The 22,533-nt window shown below is 46.9% G+C and overlaps 1 protein-coding gene across 7 annotated transcripts in view; it reads right to left on the bottom strand.

The window, feature by feature from the left end:
* Nucleotides 1-22,533, bottom strand: part of PRKCE (protein kinase C epsilon) — a 475,917-nt gene that overhangs the window by 152,502 nt on the left and 300,882 nt on the right. For all 7 annotated transcript variants that reach the window (XR_003207488.2, XM_073897764.1, XM_025868896.2 and 4 more), the window contains 4 exons: nt 20,438-20,472; nt 19,122-19,207; nt 15,470-15,599; nt 2,021-2,163 (listed from right to left, as the gene is read on the bottom strand). Coding sequence is in view for 6 of the 7 variants with exons in the window: in XM_073897764.1 (XP_073753865.1) it covers nt 2,021-2,163; nt 15,470-15,599; nt 19,122-19,207; nt 20,438-20,472 (394 nt within the window). In the remaining variant the exon portion in view is untranslated. The remainder of the gene's footprint in view (nt 1-2,020; nt 2,164-15,469; nt 15,600-19,121; nt 19,208-20,437; nt 20,473-22,533) is intronic.

Below are 22,533 nucleotides of genomic sequence, written 5' to 3' on the forward strand. Positions count from 1 at the left end.
GAAGGTAAGACTCTAGCCAGTCTTTGTGTTGCTCCTGGCACCTTGCACAAAATGATACCTTTCATAGAAGCTCAATAAATATATTTAGATGTATCGATATTGGTTGGCAAATTTTAATAGAGCACTCCCCTCTCCCTCCCCCCGCCACGAACTTTCTTTGCTGGCAGAGATGCTGGCACACCCGTGTTAAGTTCCCATGAAAGTCAAAGGTTTGGACGAAGCGGTCATGTGGAGTTTTGCTCTATTTTACTCTCGATCTACCAGCTGTGTGCACATGTCCTCTCTGGACAATGGACCACCTGCAAGGGGCAACGTGAAGACAAGCAGTGCTCCAGCAAGCCTGACGCCCTGGCGAAGAAGCCCTTTTAGCTTCTGACCAAGGGGACTTCTCTCCCTTCCTCTCACACGAAGTTGAGCTACTACTTGGTCACGTGGCTTTTTCCAGCTTTTGCACTAGAAGCAATCCGGCAATAAAGACGTCAGAATCCTCTAGTCTTTAACTGTCTCTTCCCAGATTTCTCCATGTTGGCTTCTTACCACGAGGTTCCCCCAAAATCAAAGACAGACGCTGCCTGGTTATTGGCATTACAGCCCGTGTAAATAGGGGGAGAGGGCAGGTGTGTTTTGCATTTTCTCTTAAATGTTTCATGAAAATTAACAACGATTCTGTCTCAATTTACTTCTAGCAAGGAGAAAAGCCACGTCTCCCACAAAGGGCTCTCCCTAGAGCTCATAAATGTGTGTATCCAACATTGTCACGACAGAGTGTTTGCTTCACCCACCTCTTTGGTGGGGGCCTAGCATTCTTGGATGCTGACATTCTGCTTGCAATTGCAATGTCTTGGGTCAATAGCTGAAGTCCTGTTTCCACTACTGGGATTTACAGAGCCAAGAGCCACCCAGAAGCACAAAATCTCATAGCTAACCAACCAGGGAGAAGAGAATTCTTTTTTCCCAACCTTGCAAAACAGCTTTGCTTATTTGGAAGCTGGAGAGGGAGGGGTTTAAGAAGATGGAAACAATCCAAACCTCCCCATTCAAGGGAGAGAGCTCTTCTGAGATGCACCAGGGAAAAGGTGTGGGCAGTTTCTAAAAGGAGAAGGGAAACACAGAGCCCTTCAGAAGGTATTTCAGGGCAGAATTTAGGGAGAACATTTAGGAGTCAAAATTGTAGAGCGCCCTGAGACAGACTTGCTTTTCTGGTAAGTGCTTGAGAATGCCTGATACTAGGTGATGAGGATCACTGTCCGCCCCCTACCCCCAACAGGATTTCTTGCCCAGTTAACATGGTTCTGATTTTCTCATAACTTACTCTTTTGAAGACGTTTACATTTTCTAGGCTGGAACCCAAGGCCAGGAAGAACCTTCAAACAAAATGCTATGGATGCCTTGAGCTCTATTTACATCTGTGGGCCCTGACTTACCAAAATAGCATCTCAGCAAATGGATCTCTTCTTACTGACATTCAGAATGTCACACGGATAGAGCCAGGGGGCTTTGGTCTCCAAAGAAAGGCCCAGATGTTTCACGTGGTGGGGTATTAACAATACCCCTCGGGTGGCACTACCACAAATCTTCTTGGCCTGCTCCCTAGAGAAGAATGTGGTCCCAGCGCTTCATCCTGTATCCTCATTATAGTGACACCAGGGGCAAAGTTCAAACACTGACATTGCTTTCATGCCAGTTCTGGATGCAGATAAGCCTACTTCCTTGTCTAGAAGTGTGCTTTTTCTAGAGGGAATTCCAAAGTCCTCATCTCAGAGATTAGGTTTCCCTGAGGAACAGAACACTTGAGACTTGCTTCATTTTTCCCCCACTTGTGGAACTGAAGGAGACTTTAATGTCACCTGCCTGACCACTTTTTTTTTCTTCCTTTTTTAGCACATGTCTTTAGCTGAGTCTTAAACCCAGGAACCTTAGAACCTCACTCCAGGGTGGGTGGGGGGGGGGCGCTCTCAAGATGAGATGAGAGATGGTGGCCTCCAAAAAGCTCCAGAAACACCTCCAAATAGCCAGTTACCTTTTTCCTCCTCTGGCCGCTGTTGGTGATTTTGTCTGGAGTGACACCTAGGTCAGCCAGAACTTTGGCAATTCCTCTGGCATCCACCCCACAGTTGGGGGCCACGTTGGTCTCACAGCGCCGGTGAACGTTCATCTTGCAGACTGTAAGGAGACACGGAGAGGAGACTTCCAACGTTCGTGACCTAAAACGTTACCTTGTGGTTTTTTTTTTTTTTTTCCTGATTGTAAAAGTAATACATGTTCATTTGGTAGAATTTGGAAAATACAGAAAGACAAAAAGAGAAAAATAAAAATCACCCATCATCTCATCACACAGAACTAAAACAGCATCCATCAAAACACCATACAGACATAACCACTGTTTATGGATAAATATTTCCATAACTATTATTTCCTCCTAGGGAACAGAACACGGACCATAAGAGAATTTAACCCGTTTATTTGGAGAAAGTTCATCTGGATCCTGAGTACAAATGGGTTGCATATATACGGTGTGCTCTACTTCTTTGCTAAAATGTGGGAATATTATCAAGTGAGAAGTGCCCACAGTAGAGCCTACTGAGATGCTCATCTGAACATGGGGACACTGAACGAGGTGACCTCCAAGGCTCCTTTCAAATCTAAAATCCAATTTCAAAGGAACAAAAGCCGTGCCTGAGAGTCTTTTTTTGCCCACATCATTTAGTTGTTGGTGTAGGACATCAAAAGTGAAAACATCAACTGTTCTGGTTTCCAGTCTAACATGTAAGGCGCTGAGACAAAGTCGCTCGGTCCTAACAAGTGCAAAGCTGAACAAACTGAAAAATCAACAACTCTTCTCAGGTCTACTAGTGAAGTAAGGTTACAGGGCACACTGCTGCCCCCAAATGAACAAGACAGTCAGGCAGCTACTGTGAACCACAACTCACTGGGCAGAAACTCCCCAGCAGCAACTTCTGTGGGAACCAGGGCCAGGGCAGGGAAACCGGAACTGAAAGTGGCAAAGTGCTGGAGTCTCAGGGTGAATGAGGCTGAGTCCAAACTCTGGGCAGAGCCAGTCATAGGGGCCTCCCACACCTTTGTCAGTTTTGCTTCTAGGAGTTTGACCAGGTCCTCACAGTGAACACTGGGGAAAAAATTCCCTTATGCTTCTGCCAGGGGGAGGGGAAAAGGAACCATTTTGAAATAAACCAGAATACTCTGTTCTTAACAAGGCCTGCTTTTAGGAGAAACTACTTTGCCACAGCCTAAACTACTGTAGGTTTATCAGATCCCACCTCACCTGCGGGAAGGAAAATACCCTACTCTAGCCTGTTTAGCTTCCCATATGGGAGAAGGGAAATACCTAACCCAGCTCCTTCTAGCCTTCCATGTGGAAGAAGAATACGCAACTCCGGCCCACTCCAGACATCCTGTCCCCGCTAAGGGAGGAGGAAAAAGCCCCTTGAGTAACACTTATAAAGGTCATAGTTCAGAGGCACAGGTTCATGGAAAGACTGAGATCTAATCATAGGACTAGAGAATGTTTCCCCTGCCCCACACCCTCACCACCACATTACTAAAGGCCTGTTTACTGCAGTTCCTTTTACTCAGCACATCATGTCCGGCTATCAGGAAAAAGTTAAAAGGCATTCTAAAAGGCAAATACACAGCAAGGCAGGAATGTTGGAATTATCAGACCGGGAATTTATTTTTTATTTTTATTTATTTTTAAAGATTTTATTTATTTATTTTAGAAAGAGAAAGAGAGTGAGCAGAGGGGCAGAGGGGGAGGGAGGAGGACAGACAGACTCTGCACCGAGTGCAGAGCCTGATGTGGGGCTCCATCTTAACAATCCTGAGATCATGACCTGAGCTGAAACCAAGAGTCAGATGCTCAACTGACTGAGCCACCCAGGCCCCCCTCAGACCGGGAATTTAAAACAGCTGTGGGGGCACCTGGGTGGCTCAGTTGGTTAAGCGTCTGCTTTTGGCTCAAGTCATGATCCCGGGGTCCTGGGATCGAGCCCCGCCCTGGGCTCCCTGCTCAGTGGGAAGCCTGCGTCTCCCTCTCCCACTTCCCCTGCTTGTGTTCCCTCTCTCACTGTGTCTCTCTCTGTCAAATAAATAAAAATATTAAAAAATAAAAATAATAAAACAGCTGTGATTAATATACTAAGGGCTCTCATCAATAAAGTAGATAGCATATAAGAACAAATGGGCAATGTAAGCAGAGAGAGGGAAATTCTAAGAAAGAATCAAAAGGAAATTCTAGAGATCAAAAACATTGTAACAGGGGCACTGGGTGGCTGAGTCGTTAAGCGTCTGACTTCGGCTCAGGTCATGATCCCAGGGTCCTGGGATCGAGCCCCACATCGGGCTCCCTGCTCTGTGGGGAGCCTGCTTCTCCCTCTCTCACTCCCCTTGCTTGTGTTCCCTCTCTCACTGTGTCTCTCTCTCTGTCAAATAAATAAATAAAATCTTTAAAAACAACAACATTGTAACAGAAAACAAGAATGCCATGGCTGGTCCCCTTGGTAGAATGACACTGGTGAGGAAATAATCTCGGAGTTTGAGGATAGGTCAATAGAACTGTCCAAAACAGAAGCAAAGAGAAAAAAAGACGAAAGAAAAGAAACAGACTCTCTAAGAACTGTGGGGCTATATAAGGTATAATGTGTATAATGGAAACACCAGATGAAGAAGACAAAGAGAGATAGAAGAAATATTTGAAACAAAAATGACTGAGAATATCCTCAAATTAATGTCAGACACCAAACCACAGAGCCAGGAAGCTCAGAGAATACCAAGCAGGACAAAAACAAAACACAATAACAATCTTCACCTAAGCCTGTCGTATACAAACTTCAGAAAATCAAAGATAAAGCAAAATAATCTTGAAAGAAGCCAGAAGGAAATTACACCTGACCTACAGAGGAGCAAAGATAAGAACTGCATCTGACTCAACCCCAGAAACCAGGCAAACAAGAAGATGACGATGTGAAATATACAAAATATTGAGAAAAACCCCCACCAACATAGAATTCTGTACCCTATGAAATTATTCTTCAAAAGTGAGGGAGAAATAAAGACTTCCCTTAGACAAATAAAAATTGAGGGAGTTCACTGACAGTAGACTTGTCTTGCTAAAAAATGTTAAAAGAAGCTCTTCAGGGAGAAGGAAAACAATCAGTCAGAAACTCAGATCTACATAAAGAAAGAAAGACTATCGGAGAAGGAACAAAAACTTTTATCTTCCTTCTTCTTCATTGATCTCACAAATAAGTTTCTCAAAATAATAGCAACAATATATCCAATTATGTATGCTTATATGTATATAAATATGTGGGCTCATGTGTAATCAAAATGAATGACAGCACTGATACAAGGAGTGGGAGGGAGAGATTATGATTATTTTGTTATTATAATGTACTTGCATTACCTATGAAGCATTAGAATATTATTTGAAAGTGGATTTGGATTTGTTGTAAATTATATTGCAAACTCTGGGGCAACCACAAACATCAGTAAAAAAAGAAAAGTAACTAATATGCTCAAAAAAGGAGAGAAAATGGAATCGTATGAAATACTCAACTGAAAACACAAAAGGCAGAAAAGAAGCGGAAAATAAAAATAGGAACGAAGAACAAGGGCATCAAATGGAAAACAAGAGCAAAAATGATAGTTATGAATTCAACTATATCAATAATCACTTTGAATGTCGATGATCTAAATACAGTTGACCCTTGAACAACATAGCAGTTAGGGGTGTTGACCCCCTGCACTGTTGAAAATTCAAATATAACTTTTGGCTCCCTCAAAACTACTCCCATTAACTACTAATAGCCTTCTGCTAACTGGAAGTCTTACAGATAATATAAACAGTTGATGAAACATACTTTGTATGTAATATGTACTGTATACTATATTCTTTCAACAAAGCTAGAGAGAAGAAGATGCTACTAAGAAAATAATAAGGAAAATACAGTAGTGTAAAAAAAAAAATCCATATATAAGTGGACCGACGCAGTTCAAACCTGTGTTGTTCAAAGGTCCACTGTATGCCAGTTAAAAGAGATTGTCAGAGTGGATCAAAAAACAGGACCCAGTTATATTTAATCCATAAGAAATATACTTTAAATATAAGACAAATATAGATTAAAGGCATGGAGAAAGACATACTGTGCTAACACTAATAAAAAGGAGGCAGGAGTAGCTATATCAATATGGACAGAGAAGACTTCAGAGCAAGGAAAGTTATCAGGGATAGCAAAGGGGTCAATTCTCAAAGAAGACATTAAATCTTTAGTGTGCATGCACCTAACAGCAGAGCATCAAAATATGTGAGGCAAAAACAGAACTGCGAGGGGAAATAGATAAATCCACTGTTACGGTTAGAGACTTCAACACTCCTCTATCAGAAATGGAGAGATCCAGAAGGCAGAAAATCAGTAAAGACATAGTTGAGGTCAACAGCACCATCAGTCAACTGAATAAAATTAATTACTATATCTAGCAACTACTTCATCCAACGACAGCAGAATACACATACTTCTTAAGCTCATACGGGACACTTACTAAGACAGACCACAATCTGAGCCATAAAACAAACCTTAACAAATTTAAAAGAATTAAAATAAATCATACAAAAAAAAATCTGCTCTCAGACCACAGTGGAATTAAATTAGAAATCAAAAACAGAAAAATGGTTGGAAAATCCTCAAATGGTTGGAAATTAAATAACACACTGCTAAATAAAACATGAATAAAAGAAGAAATCCTAAGAGAAATTTTAAAATATTTTGAACTGATTGAAAATAAAAGCACAACTTCTCATAATTATCAGGATACTGCAAAACCATTCTTGAAAGACACAGTCTACCAAAACTCACAAAAGAAATAGATAATGTAAAAGGTCAATATCTATTAAAGCAGTCAATAATTAATAACTTTCCAAAACAGACAGTACCAGGCCCAGATGAGTTGACTGGTGAATTTTACCAAACATTTAAATTAGAAATTATATCAATTCTCTATAATATCTTCTGGAAAATGAAAACAGAAGGGACATTACAAGAAAAGACAACTACAGCCCAGTATCTGCCATGAATATAAACGTAAAAATCCTCAACAACATACCAGCAAATTGAAGCCAACAATGCATAAAAAGAAATATAAATCATAAACAAGTAGGATTTATCTCAGGTATGCAAAATTAGTTTTTGAAAATCAATTAATGTGATCCTTCACATCAACAGTTGAAAATCAATTAATGTAATCCTTCACATCAACAGGCTTAAGAAGAAGAATCACATGATCCTATAGATAGATGCAGAAAACACATTTGGCAAAATCCAATACCCACTCATGAGCAAATCTCTTAGCAACCAAAAAGTACAGAAGAACTTCCTCAACTTAATAAAGAACATCCACAATAAATCTACAACTAATATCATACTTACCGATGGAAAACTAGAAGCTTCCTAGTTTTAAGTATATGGCAAAGATATCCCCTCTCTCACTATCCCTTTTCAATATTTTATTGGAAATACAAGATAGTGCAATAAGACAAGAAAAAGAAATAAAAGGTATAACGATTGGAAAGGAAGAAATAAAACTGCCTTTATTCACAGATGACACGATTGTCTACGTAGAAAACAAAGAACTGACAAAAATCTTCCGAAACTAACAAGTGATTATAGCAAGGATGCAGGATACAAGGCTAATACACAAAACTCAATCATGTTCATATATACCACCAATGATCAAGTGGAAATTGAAATTAAAAACATGATGATATTTATATTGGCACCTAAAAAACTGAAATACTTAGGTCTGAAACTAAAAAAATATGTACCAAGTCTATATGAGTAAAACTATGAAACTCTGATGAAAGAAATAAAAAAAGAACTAAATGAATGGAAAGATATTCCACATTCATGGGTAGGAAGTCTCAGTGTTATTAGCATGTCCGTTGTTCTCAGGGCATTGTCAATCAAAATCCCATAAAGTTATTTTGTGGATATTGATAAACTGAGTCCGAACTTTATATGGAGAGGCAAAGACCCAGAAGAGCCAGCACAATATTGAGAAGAGCAAAGCTGGAGAACTGAGACTACCTGACCTCCGGACTTACTCTAAAGGTATAAAAATGAAGACAGCGTGTACTGGTGAAAGAGTAGACAAAGAGATGTTTGGAACAGACTAGAGAGCCAGAAAGAGATCTCCATAGTTATACAACTGATCTCGCAAAGGCAATACAATGGAGCAAAGATAGTTTTCAACAAATGGTGCTGGAACACCTAGACATCCAGACACACACAAAAACAAATCTAGACACAGACCTTACACCCTTCACAAAAATTAATGGATCACAGACCTAAAAATAAAATTCAAAACTATGAAACTCCTAGGAGGTAGAAGAAAATCTAGGTGACCTTAGGTATGGTGATGACTTTTAAAATACAACCCCAAAGGCATGATAAATGAAAGAAAGAACGGATAAGCTGGATTTCATTAAAATTAAAGGCTTCTGCTCTGTAAAAGACAGTATCAAGAGAATGAGAAGGTAAGCCATAGACTGGGAGAAAACATTTGCAAAAGACGCATCTGATAAAGGAATGTTATCCAAAATATGCAAAGAATTCTTAAAACTCAACAGTAAGAATATGAACCATCCAATTAATGCTTACAGTTCTATTCATAATCACCAAAACTTAGAAACAACCAAGTTGACCATCAGCAGGTGAATGGATAAACTGTGGTATATCCAGACAATGGAATCTTAATTCAGCACTAAACAGAAATGATCTATTGAACTATGAAGAGACATGGAGGAACTTTAAATGCATATTGCTAAGTGAAAGAAGCCAATCTGAAAAGTCTCCATATTGTATGATTCCAACCATATGACATCTGGGAAAGAAAAACAATGGAGACTGTAAAAGGCTCAGTAGTTGCCAGTGGTTGGGGGGAAGCAGTGGAGCACAGAGGATTTTTAGGACAGTGAAATTATTCTGTATGATACTATAATGGTGAACACGGGGCATTATATATTTGTCCAAACTCATGGAATGTACAACCTCAAGATCGAACCCTAAAGTAAACTGAGTGATAACAATGGTCAGTGTAAGTCCACTGATTGTAATACGTGTACCTCTCTGGTGGGGGATGCTGAGAGTTGGGGGAACTGTGTGTGAGGGTGAGGGTATATGGGAAATCTCTGTACCCTCCCCCTCAATTTTACCATGAACCTAAACTTCTCCAAAAATTCAAGTCTATTAAAAAAAACCAACACAAACTTTTCTGAAAGAAACCAAGAGGAGTGGCTGGACTTCCTTCTGGCCCCACATGGTCTGGTCATTGGCCTGGAGGGAGGAGCAGCAGAGACCATCCCCCACCCCAACTCAGGTTTGGAAGGCTCAGCTGAGCTATGGAGCTCAAGATGCCCACAGGACCAAAGATGAGGGTGCAGGGTAGGGATGCTGGTAGGAGGGGCCTTTCTCAGACAATATAAACATATAAGAAAGCTCCACCACAGCCTAGCCATGGTGCTGACTTGATTCACTGAATTATTGCTGGTGATGTCTGGAAATCCTCAGGCCCACCATGTACTCCCAGCACTCTGTTCTAAATTCCCGGTCCCACTCTGCATAGCAGCAGCTACCCTTTGACACTCAGCTTACCTTACCTACTTCTGCCCACCAGCCCCATGAATGCTTTCTTCTGCCTCCTCATGAGGTGACAGAAAGGACAAGAACAAAGCAACCAACCTGAAAGAATTTCTTAGCAAGGACAACAGAGCTATATAATTTGGCCTCTGGCGCCCTCTGCTGTTAAAATGCTAAACCTGTCTGTCCTAACAAAACAAATAGTGTGGGTTGGCAGGTCAGCAGGACAGAAATGGTCTTCCGGACATCTTCACTTTTTACTTTTAAAACTCTTTCTTTTCCCCTCAAAGATTTTGCTTTCTATTTTTAAAAACTCTATTATTTCCCTGGGAGAGCCATATAGTTTTCGGGAGGGGAGGGGAGGGGAGGGGAGGGGAGGGGAGGGAAGGAAACTTAGCTGCACGAAGTATGCAGCTAAGATCACTCAGTTCATTATTTTCATTCTAGTTCTCAGAAGACAGGAGGGCAGCTGAGATTAGACCAGAGTGACTTCCCTACCACTGCCCAGCCAGGCAATAATGCAACCAGGACCAGAACGGCTTCCCAGACTCTTACCCTGTGATCTCGATGGGCCACAGCTCCCTAAGTCATTGGTCCTCCAACAAAATGGCCCCTTCCTCATCCCTTCTTGGAGAGCAAGTGATACTCTGGTCCCTTATTCCACGAAAGCAGCCTCAGATCACAGTGGTTATTAAAACGGGCTCTCAAAGAAAGGCAGGGGACTGGGAAGGGGCTTCTTCGGGAATCTCTAGGCCAGACCTTTCCCCAGGGTACCTTCAGCCCTGCCTGGGTACAGAGCTGTAATCCGAGCAGACAGGCAGGAGCAGGGAGCCCACCTCACACTGGGACGAGAAAACACCAGGGCTTCCGCAGGTCCCCACAGGGCACACTGTGAACTGTATGAGAGCCCTGGGTTTCTGCAAACTTGCCCCTCGGTGCTGAGGGCTTCAGGGCGGCCGGGCTGGAGACGTGAGTGTGGGATGGTGGGCGGAAGAGAAATGGGACGTGGGCTATAAGGCAAGTGAGAAACACTCACCTTCTTTAGAAGAAAACAAAAACCATAAGGTCTCGGGTGTCTTTCCCTTCAGGGGGACTGACTCCATGTATCAATGGGAAAAATAAAACACAGGTGCAAAAGGGCCTAGAGAGGTTCAGGGTGCAGGTGAGGTCAGGTTGGGGAAGCAGCGCAGTTAAAGTGAAGAACAGAAAGGATTCAAATGCCTCAGGGCCTTAGTGACAGATGCTGGTATCTGAAGGTTTGAGCCAGTTTCTGGTCTAACAGCCAGCTTTTGGTTGGGGTACTCAGGCGGACCCAGGAATGAGTCTGGAGAGAGCCTCAGACTCTACAGGTACTTGAATCTCAAGAAAAAAGACAGGAATGAAATACTTTTTCTGCTCACTTAGTGCCGGCGTTTTTCTACCCTTGACTACGGATCTCGGTTATGCAACGATGGTCTGCGAGCATCTTCCTAGGGCCTGGTGCCTCCGGGCCGTGGGCAGGGAGGTGGCAGCCCAGAGGACACAGGTGGGTCCCCACAGGTCCCTGGCTGTAACCCCCTTGTGCACATCGTCCACTTTCTCCAGCTCTCCATCTCCCTCCAGTACAACACGGTGATTATGTGCCTTCTACCTGGCCCTCAGAGGGACGGTGCTCAGAGGAGTATGTGCATAACCCCCGAACACAGGTGGCTCAGGCAAGTTGAGGCTGAAGGGAAGTGACCAAGACAGTCTTGTGGATCCTTCCCTGTAGACCCAAGCTCTTAAGAACTGTTCCACTAACCAGATGTGACCCTATTCCCAGGAGTGGGACGGGCAACAAAGCGGAAGCCATGGACCGGGGGACGGGGCCCCCAGCCTAGGGGAGCAAAGCAACGTGACCCTGCAAAGGTGGGAACCCGATGGAGGGTTCCAGAGCAGGAGAGGGCGTGGAACACAGATCAGAGCCAGGGGTGGCGGGGGGGGGGGGGGAGGAGGGCACCCGCTCCACAGGAACATGATGCTTCAGGACCCTGGGCAGCTCTCTAATTCTTGGGTTCTGTTCCTTAGCAATCATAGCAGCAGAAGCAGACTCAGACCCAGGCAAGAGGGGCCCCTGCCCTGGCTCCTGCCGGCCCCTTCTGACGTCCCCCTTTCCACCACAGGGGCAAAAAGACTTGAGGTTGAGAAAGGATCAAAAGAGAGAAGTAAACATGGCGGATCTGGGGCAGGGGAAGCATTCTGTAGGATGACGGTGGATTCCTGTCATCATGCAACTGTAGCAAACGTACCCCTCGGTGGGGGGGGGCACGCCAACGGTGGGGAGGCTGTGTGCACATGGGGGTGGGGGGGGTATATGGAAAATGTCTGCACAATTCTCTCAATTTTTCTGTAGGACTTAAAGCTGCTCTAAAAAACAGTCTGTTAATTGAGGGGTCGGGGAGAGGTAGCGGGGGTAGGAAAGGAGCAAGGGCAAGTGAGCACATCATGGTAACGGAGGAACAGGAGACGGGAGATCCGCCACCGTGTACTGGGGACCCTGCGTTCTAAACAGCCTCGGCCTCACATTCTGTGTGGCCCGCCTCCTTCCCGCTGCCCTGGGATCCCGGGAACAGGTGGCCTCATTCTCCCCGCCTTTGCTTGAGCAGACATCAGAGTGCTGCCTGCCAAAACAGCTGAAGACACATCCCTGGGCCCTGCCTTCTTCCAGGGTCATCCAGGGACCCCACAGCCCTGGCAGCAACATCCAGGCGTCTGGGCTGCTTTCTTAAAACGTCAATATTTATGAGATGACAGTACCTTCATTTAGATTCCCTAGATAGATCAATCATTAATACAGTTACTGAAAACCAGACATGGCCTCATCTGGGTCCCATCCAAAGCAGGCTCTGCGCTTCCCGGCAGCCCCTCTCAACCTCCCTTGAATGCATCACTCCTCCGCTAACAACACTCGGGAGTCCTGCTCCGTTTATTTCCTCCTCGCCCACTGTTTTATTGTTTTATTTTATTTTTTTTTAATTTTATTATGTTAGTCACCATACAATACATCATTAGGTTTTGATGTGGTGATCCACGATCCATTGTTTGCGTATAACACCCAGTGCTCCATGCAGTACGTGCCCTCCTTAATACCCATCACCAGGCTAACCCATCCCCCCACCCCCCTCCCCTCTAGAACCGTCAGTTTGTTTCCCAGAGTCCATCGTCTCTCATGGTTCATCTCCACCTCTAATCACCCCCCTTCATTTTTCCCTTCCTTCTCCTAATGTCCTCCATGCTGTTCCTTATGTTCCACAAATAAGTGAGACCATATGATAATTGACTTTCTCTGCTTGACTTATTTCACTTAGCATCATCTCCTCCAGTCCCATCCATGTTGATGTAAAACTTGGGTAGTCATCCTTTCTGATGGCTGAGTAATATTCCATTGTATATATGGACCCCATCTTCTTTATCCATTCATCTGTTGAAGGGCATCTTGGCTCTTTCCACAGTTTGGCTATTGCGGACATTGCTGCTAGGAACGTTGGGATGCATACGGCCCTTGTTTTCACTACATCTGTGTCTTTGGGGTAAACACCCGGGAGTGCAATGGCTGGGTCATAGGGTAGCTCTATTTTTAACTTTTTGAGGAACCTCCACACTGTTTTCCAAAGCGGTTGTACCAACTTGCATTCCCACCAACAGCATAAGAGGGTTCCCCTTTCTCCACAACCTCTCTCCCATTGTTTTAAGGTCACTTAGCATCAAAGGGTTTCGGGTGGGCCCTGCTTCAGGTTCATGCACCAGAACACTGGACAGGGAGGTCTGAACGTCTGGGCAGCTGGCCCAGGATGGCAGATGTGCCCAGAGTCAGCACCTCCTCCTGCCCCAAGTCAGGGTGCCCTTAGCTCCCCGCACAGCCACTTCCAACCTTTACCCCCCCGACCCCACCGTCCACACCCACTTCTTACCTCGACTCCAAAAGGGATCTCCCAGTTCAGAAGACCAGGGGACTCTCCTAGCAATGCCCCCAACAGATCCAGAACTTAGAGGATCCTCTGTCCCCTCACCTCCTGTCCCTGACGCAGGAAACGTATCTGCGGCCAGGCCTGGTCTCGAGGCTTTCCCTCCAGCTGGGAGGACGGGGCATCCATCTTTCTCCCCCAGGCCCAACCCTCTCTTTCCTGGCTCACTAATCTCTCCTTTTTCATGGTCTTCTCCCTCATTAGAGAAACATTCTGCGAGAATAATTTATCTTCCGTTTTGCTTCAGCGTAGCTGGCCTTCCATCCCGCCAAGACCACTCCTGTTGAGGTCACTAGTCACCTCCTAATAGTTAAATCCAATCCCGTGTTCCACTTCTTACTTTCAATGACCTCTTGGAAGCATCCGGCACCACTTATCACTTCCTTTAAACATCTTTTAATCTACTCTTTACTCTCTTGGCTTCCACGATGCCATCCCTCAAGACTTCTCCTCCCACTTCTGAGGTGCTCCCATTGCATATGCAGGCCTGTCCTTGAATGCCGGTCACCTTCCTCCCCCAAACCTCAGGGTGTTACCTTTTCTCCCCACAGTGAAGGCACTTCTGGGGAGGACATCAGCTTTACAGCTTCAACCACTGCCTACTATATCTTTAACTACTACATGGGCAAATCCCAAGTCTGAATGCTCGGTGTAGACCTCCCCCTGAATTTCAATGAGAGCGCCCAACAGCCAGACAGCTCCATGGAGATTTCAGACAGGCACCTCAGGGTTGGCATGGCCCTAACTCAGCCCCACTGCCTTTGCCTCCAACCTCTCGAATCTCCTCTCTCAGAGAATAGTGTCACCAAGACCCCAGGTGGATCTGGTCACACATCCAATAAATTACTCCTCACTATCTCTTTAGTCACTCTCCCTCTATTCATTCTCTCTGCAGCTACAAACTTTATTTCTAATCGTCATAATTTCACATTGGGATCCCTTCAATGACCAATCTGTTCATGGCCTCAGGATTCCTTTTTATACTTGACCTCTCTAATTTTTCCACAATGGGAATTTATTAGTCATATAGTCAGTACAAAGCCATGCGATATTCCGGCCCAACAGTTCGTGGATGTCCAACTCTTCATGCCAGCTGGACCAGCTCATGGAAGCAAGCACCCCATTCAGGCCCCCAGAGCATGTGCCCGCCTTTCTATAACATCACGTGCTGTTACCCATCTCATCTGAGCTGAAGACAATTCATGAGCAGGGCAGCAGGAAACAGAGGAAGGAACCTGAGACTCAAGAGTCAAGGTTCAAACCTTATTTCTGCTACTAAGTGGTGCAACGTGAATAAGTCACTTAGTCTCTGGGCCTCGGGGTCATGGGAATAAGATCACCTACATAACAGGTCTGTGTGGGATCAATAAGATTTCGTATGGGACAGCGCCCTAGCATGGCTCCTTCTCAGAGTAAGCTCGGAACCACGGATTGTGACAGAAGGATACCCATTACTTATTTCAGGGCCTAACTCCAGAAATATGCTTCCCTTCTGCTCCAGTGTATCTTTTCCTTAAATTATTTATCCACTTTAATAGACTCAAATCATCCCCCCTCCCCCAGCTTGCTCACGGTCTTAAAGATGGAGGAAGCACACCTCCCTCCCAGCATTCCCTCCACGGAGTTTCTTTGGCCACTCTCTGCACAGAGACTGCTGAACAAATTCACGAGTAACTAATGAGAGCTTAACAAGGGCTTGTGCTCAGTCCTCTGGCCAAACCTGGAACTTACTTGGGAGGCTCTGGGAACAAAGAGTTTTCAAAAAAGAGGAGATGGAAGGGACACGGGAGTGGGGGTGGGGGGGGCGGGACAAGGGCAGGGCCCAGAGCGCCTTACCTTTGCACTGCAAACCCTGCCGTAAGAGGCCCCAGAGCAAGGACCCACAGTGGTCGCAGAAGGTGGGGACCTTGTAGTTGTGGATACCAAACTTGTGGGGCATGTTGACACTGAACCGCTGCGAGCCCACCTGCAGGGATGGCAAAACACAGGGTCACTGCCAAGCTTGCTCACACCATGGCCTGCTTACTGCCAGAGCTCCTACAGGCCAGCTTTCCCAGAAGGCCTGGCCACTGAAGGGGGCAGGTCGGAGCTTGGCTCTGAAAGCTGCCCCGAGAAACCAGGTGCAGAGAACCTCCTGGGGCCTTTGCCCCGGATGCCCTTAGCTCATTCTCTGCCTCTCTGTTGGACCTTGAGAGGCCAGGCCCGTGGGCTTCCACCTCTCATGGCACATGACACTCAATTTGCTTCTCACATTTTGGCTGTTCATGAGATGTCACCGTGTGTTTCTCAGTGCTGCTTTGTGCCTGGAGGCCACACGGGGCTGTCTTTCGGCAGCTTGATGGTGGACAGATTCTATAAACACCCTAAAAGCCCAGCACAGCTGTGGAAACTGCAGGTCATCAGTTAGGACAGACAATAATTGTGGTGAAGACTGCTAATCCAGAGTGGTGAGCACTAAGGGCAGGAAGGTATGGGTACTGCCCACAGGCCAGGCACCACCATCGCAGTTAAACCTCCCCAGCACCCTGCGGGGCAGGTGCCATTGTTGGCCTGAGTTTATAGCTGGGGAAACTGAGGCACAATGAGATTAAGAAGCACACCTGTAAGCTGATAAGCAGCAGAGGCAGAATTTGATGCCCACGAGTGTGAATTCAGAGCCCAGGCCTTTTCACCACCGTGCTGTCACTTAGGGATTATTTCAAAGGAGTAAAGAGAAAGCGGTAAGGTGGATGGGGAAGGACGGGGGCGGCGGGGGGGAGCAGGGAGGGGGTGTCCAGGTATTCTGATCTGTTGGCCTGGGTCTGCCACCAACCACATGTGAGGTCTTGGGAGTTTCCTGACTTCTTGGGGCTTCGGATTCCTGATTTGGCAAACAAGGATGGCAGCCTCGTCCCACCTAACGTCACAGGGCTGTGAGGGGGACGAGACACACAGAAGCGAGGGGTCATCGGCGTGGTCCCCCTTTCTGGGTCTCCTTCTCTACATCTGCCTGCTCACCCTGAAGGGTATGGATCATTGTTCCCATTCTTTTCCTGCAAATGCCGAAGACGTGATGGACCCACACTAAGAACAGACTCGGGGGTCGCAGGAAGAGCCTCACAGGGACATGGGTGATGGAGAAAGGTGAAGCGGTAGGGGAGTGTCCAGGAACTCGGAGGTTCGGGGAGAGCTGTGTGACCCTCAGCTGGGGACACCAAGGACTATAAGGTATCGGAGAATGGTGGGAGGACGACAGGGAGCATGCAAGAGCCACAGAATCGGAGGCTGTGAAAACAAGCACAAGGGCCGCATGCACACAGGTAGCCACGTGCACACGCCGCTCTGTGGCGAAGACCCGGGGACAAGGGCGAGCAAGACCAATGCAGAGGTCATGAGAAGGAAGAAAAGAGCAGAAAGACAGAGCCGGAAGGTTAAGAAAAGAAGGGAGGAAGGTGATACAAAGGAGAGCCTTCCGCGGTCACCACACTTGGAAGCACGGGGAGAGGCATGTGCTCAGCGCTAACCCATAGGCGCGAAGCAGGGAGAGAACATCAGCTGGGTGCTTGTGGTGCAAAAGCTCCGGAGCATCTAATAACAGGAAGACATCAGACACCCGGTGCTTAGAGCTCCGTGTATCTAGGGTGTGCATGCTTGTGTGCACAGGCAGGAGTTACAGGAAGAAATGAGCTCAAAGGAGGCTCCCCAGCCGTGCAGGACCCGGCAGAGGGCTCGTCCATCGCCCTGCCCTGCTGGCGGTACACCAACGCTCCAGGAGCCTGGCCCTGTGAGCCCCAGGACAGGCAATAATTCCACAAGGCAGAGAAACCCACAGCCACCATCCTCAATCCTTGGCAATTTCTCTCCCTTGGGACACATGCTACGTTTGGGCACACACCTCGCTGGTGACTTCTATTCACAGCCAACAGGCCAGGAAAGGCAATCAGAAAGCACTCGGTCACAGACTCAGCTGTTCAGGGGGTATTTCCCACCTCAACCCTCTAACCTGCAGGGCATGGACTCGTTTGGGACTTTTCCCCCAAGGGATACGGCAGAGCTTTAGAGACCGGAGAGGGCTCACAGTGGGAGAAACCCGAGAGATGTGTTCCTCTTTGTTTCCGTGGGACGTGGCACAGCATCTGGCACAGAGGAAGCGCTCAGAGCACGTCCACAGGACAGAATGGAGACACACAGCAAGCCAGCCACCTGCCTTGCCTTTCCTTGCCCAAGTAGCAAGCGTGACAATGTACTTGGGTCTGGACCCTGGCCCAGGAGCCAGGAGGCCTGGGTGGCGAGCACCTGCAGTTTCCCACCATGACAGCAGAGCCCGGCAAACAACTCTGGTGCTCTGGGCTGCCTGCCCCTCAGGGACATGGAAAGTTCCATCCAGGCTGTGTCCCTCACTGCTTTTCAGAGACTGCGTGAAAGCGAAAGGAGATAAAAGATAGGAAATACTTCGGATGCCAAGATGCCACTTGGGTGAATTATCTTTAAGTAGCAGAGGTCCTGTGAGTTACTCCTTTTGGAAGCCAAATTATAAACCCACCTGATTCTAAACTTACCTAGTATCTCTCTGACCCCCCCTTATTCTAATGCCCTATGATTATACAGTACTTATTTTTTCACCAAGAATTCAAAGCAGGCCTTTGAAATCCACTGCTGTGAACACAGGTAACACCCACCCTCACCCTCACACTCTCCTCCCAGTCGCTCAGTTAGGAGAAACCCACCTTCACCGGTGAACTGTGTCGCTTCCTTACCCCTAGCAGCTCCCCTAGGAGTCAAGCCGATACCAGGTTGGAAGAGTAAGAGACAACGAAGTCCAGCGGTCAAGGGCTCAGACTCTATGGAACAAACTGCCTGGGTATGAATGTGGCTCTCCCACACCCTAGCTGTGTGATCTGGGGCAAGCTAACATGACCTGTCTGTGCTTCCACTCTCCCTGTTGCAAAATGAAGATGATCATCACATAGCTCTCATTAAGGCCGTTTTGAGATGAAATGCTGTTTGATGAAGTACTTCAATCAACATGTGGCAAGGACCCCATGAATGTCGGCTGGTGTTACTACTGTGGTTACTCCTGCTTCCTGAGGGTTTCTTGGGTTTGCTAATTCCTCTCCGTTCCGCCATCACCTCATAAAGACAAGGCTCCCGCTTGTGTGTTGTGTCTCTCTCCCTGTCTATGAGCGGTGTGGAGCCAGTGACAGGTCACTTAGCAATGTCACTCTTCCAAGGAGATAATGACATAAAGCGATTCACATTTTCCTCGCGGGCTTTAGCTCTGGGATCGAGAGGCTCTTGGCCTAAGAGCCACAGACGTGACACTGGCTCTGAGCCACGGTCGTTCATTAGACCACTGTGGACAACTCCCTTAACTCTGATCAACACAACGGAGAAAGCCAGGGCATCTCAGAGAGATAAGGAGTTTCTTAGGAACCACAGAGGAGGCAGGGGAGGGGGGTGGGAAGTGGCAGGGAAGAAACCCCCGAATTTCAATGTTATAAATATTTACCTCATCGGGAGTTTCCTGTTTCTTTAATCCAGCACACTTCGTAATTATGAGCTCATGGCATCGCTTGTGGACCACGCAAGTGCAAACTGAAACAGCAAAAATGGGAAGGCTGAGCAACAAGTGGGGACAGAAAGCTTCCACCCCGAGATTCGGGTCTCAGTGGAGGGATGTGGGGAGCCATGCCTCTCCTGTCCCCAAGTCTTAGAGGAAGACCCTGGCTGAGGCCCGGCAGGCTAAGTCATTTCAGAACACCATGCCATCAGGGCCATTAGGGTTTCCTAAATGCTCTGCAGGAGAATGTACCACTTATACCCAGAGGGCATCAGCAGTTTTCTCTAGTTCCAGAAGTACCGATCAATTTCCCCGCTTCTGTATGCCAACGTCAGGGAACAGTTTCCCTTCCGTGAAGCGGGTCTATTAAAGGCACTGCAGCGGTCCTGTTCTCCAGCCCACATCACGTCAGGGCTGGCGGGCGTGACGAGGAGCACTGCTGGAGAATGGGTGTTTTGTGGCACAGGAGTTCTTAAAACATTTTTGTCCTGTCTTCAGTGTCCTGGGGCAGCGTGAGCAGCGGCGGCCGAAGAGGTAAGCAACTATCTGCACACATGCTACCTCAAGGACATGGCCATGTCTGACAGAACCTACTCAGGTCCCCCAGGGGTGAGCCCCAACTTAACCAGGGGCTGGGTGAGGAGATGGAACGGTCTCCCAGCTCTAACCACAGAGAAACCTTGACCACAGCACCCACCCACCCTCCAATCCTGGACAACCTGACCTTGCATTTTAGTCAAAGAACTGAAACAAACAAACTGCAATAAATTCAAGTGAGTCTTAAACATTGAAGAGCTAATAATGATTCCACAGTAGAGACAAAAAAAAAAAAAAAAAAAGAGAGAGAGAGAGAGAATCAGCAAGGACCACAGTGATAGGACTGAACCGAGCAGGTGAGGGAACTTCTTCAGGGAGTGAGAGAGGGAGGGGGCTTACAGGATTCACGGAGCCTGGCTCAGGGAAGAGAGGGGCCTTCGAAGGGTTTTGAATGGTTGTGGATCACTGGGAAAGGTGCAGAGACCCCTGGGACAGCCGGAGACAGGTGCCCACAAGGTACTCCCATATATGGATACAGGAGCCACGGCCAAGCAGGGACAAAAAAAAAAAAAAAAAAAGCAGGGTCTTGCTTCTCAGAGAGGGAATAGAGCATGCAAACTGTATAGAGCCTCTAAATGTCATCAGACCCGGCACACGCTTCCTAGGAGTGTCACTGATCTGGACAGACCTGTGGGCCCCAAGCATTCAGTTCATACAATGCCTCTTACCTTGACATTGGTATCCCTGCTTTCCTATGACACCCCTGAAAAGAAGAATACAACAGAATTCTTTTAATAAATTTTAGTAGATCGAAAACCACACAAAGCCACCCCATTCTGGCCGTGAACCACGATGCACCAAGTAGACTGGAATCCAGGTAGCAGTGGGATTTCACTCCTACTTGCAGAGTGTCTTAAAATGACTCCTTCAGGACGCCTGGGTGGCTCAGTCAGTTAAGCGTCTGCCTTCAGCTCAGGTCATGATCCCAGGGTCCTGGGATCGAGCCCTGTGTTGGGCTCTCTGCTCAGAGGGGAACCTGCTTCTCCCTCTGCCCCTACCCCTGCTCGTGCTCTCTCTCTCATGTAAATAAATAAAATCTTAAACAAAAACAAAAACAAAAACAAACACCCCTTCAGAGACAACAGAGGGTAGACCCAGTGCTTGGAACGGGTACAAGGCCTGGTCAATGTCAGGGCTTGGTTTCCTAGACCAACAGCCATTCCAGTGGGGCCATTAGTGTTCTGGAAAGCCACAAAGACTGCTTGCTCAAGGCAAGTCTTGATTAGTTGAACGTGCCCTTCCTTGTGGGTCATCACGCAGGAGGGCTATTGCTTACAGGCACATTCCCTGGACATTCCTGAAGCAGTCAAGGGTTCTAGGTCAGCCTGTGGCCAGGCCTAGGGGTTCAATGTACTGTTTGGTCAAGACCAATGGCAGAGATTCCTTCCCTGGCAGGTATAGGCTCCCCTGGGGCAGAATTAGGGTCAAGATGGACACAGAACAATCCAACCAACCTGGCCTGGGCCCTGTCAGCACCACCACCAACTGGCCAGGGGGCAATCTGCCATTTCCAGCCCAGTGGGAGCAGCCAGATGTCACTGGGGGGCTGCGCCACAGGAAGCCAAGAACCCAGTGGTGTTCTCCGGGGGCTGAGAGGAGACCTGAATCCATAAATCTCAGCTTTCACCACCTACTCCCTCCAAACACACAATTCATGACGGAAATACAGAAAACGGAGGTCAGAGAGTGGAAGCAGCCCCGGGGGTGAGATGTATCTGTGGTGGAAGTGGGGCATTACATCTGCTTCCATCAGGTGGAGGGTGCTCTGAGCTGTACCGCCTCAGATGTCCATGCCAACCTCAGTGACTAGTTGTGGGAAACCACGAGGACAAGACAAGCCACTCCTGGACACCTTGGCAATTCAAACCCTAATTCAAATGGTTCTTGGCTTGGTTCATGCTGCAGACTGGCCTCACACATTCTCCCCCACAGGATCCAAGTGTGTCGGCAAAGTTCAAGAGCTCAGAGAGGTTGCCAGAAAGGCTGGTGAGAGGTCAGGAAAAGCTTTCAGTTGGGTTCACCAGGGATGGAACTGGGTCTCTGACACTTCCTAGCTGGAGGACGTCACACTAGTCTTGTTTTCCTTTCTGAGTCTCAGTACTGTTGTTAGTGGAGTGGCTTTAATAATACATAGCTTGTAGGACATTGGAACCATTTAATTGGATATTTTCAGTGCCTACGGAAGAACCTGGCACATGGTAGGCATTCATTTAAATTCCCCCTCTGATACCCAAGGCCAGTGCTCCTTATCCTTCTCCACCTCCCAAAAAGGCCTATAACCTACCTGTCTTTGCCTATCAAAATCCTAGTCATCATGGAAGGAGAAATGCCACCTTCTCCAGGAAGCCCTCCCTGAGCACTCCAGCCAAGACTGCTCTCTCGCTCCTCTGAAATCTGGGCATCCTAGTAGCACCACTAGGATGCCCACTGTTCCAACAGTTATTAGGAACTGCTTTGAATTACAGATACCGGCAATCAAGTTATTTTTTAAGCTTTATAATGGAAAAATTCATATGTATACAAAAATAAGGAGATAAACGTAAGGGACCTATCACCCAGCTCTAACAATGATAATACATGGCTGGTCTTATTTCATCTCTATCCCTAGCCCCTCTACCCTCCCTCCAGATCATTTTTTTAAAAAGATTTTATTTACTTATTTGACAGAGAGAGACACAGTGAGAGAAAGAACACAAGCAGGGGAAGTGGGAGAGGGAGAAGCAGGCTCCCCGCTGAGCAGGGCGCCCGATGCTGGGCTCGATCC

The sequence above is a fragment of the Callorhinus ursinus genome, unplaced genomic scaffold (assembly GCF_003265705.2).
Source record: "Callorhinus ursinus isolate GAN/ISIS: 27379988/994484 unplaced genomic scaffold, GSC_fseal_2.0 scaffold10, whole genome shotgun sequence".
Lineage (NCBI taxonomy): Eukaryota > Metazoa > Chordata > Mammalia > Carnivora > Otariidae > Callorhinus > Callorhinus ursinus.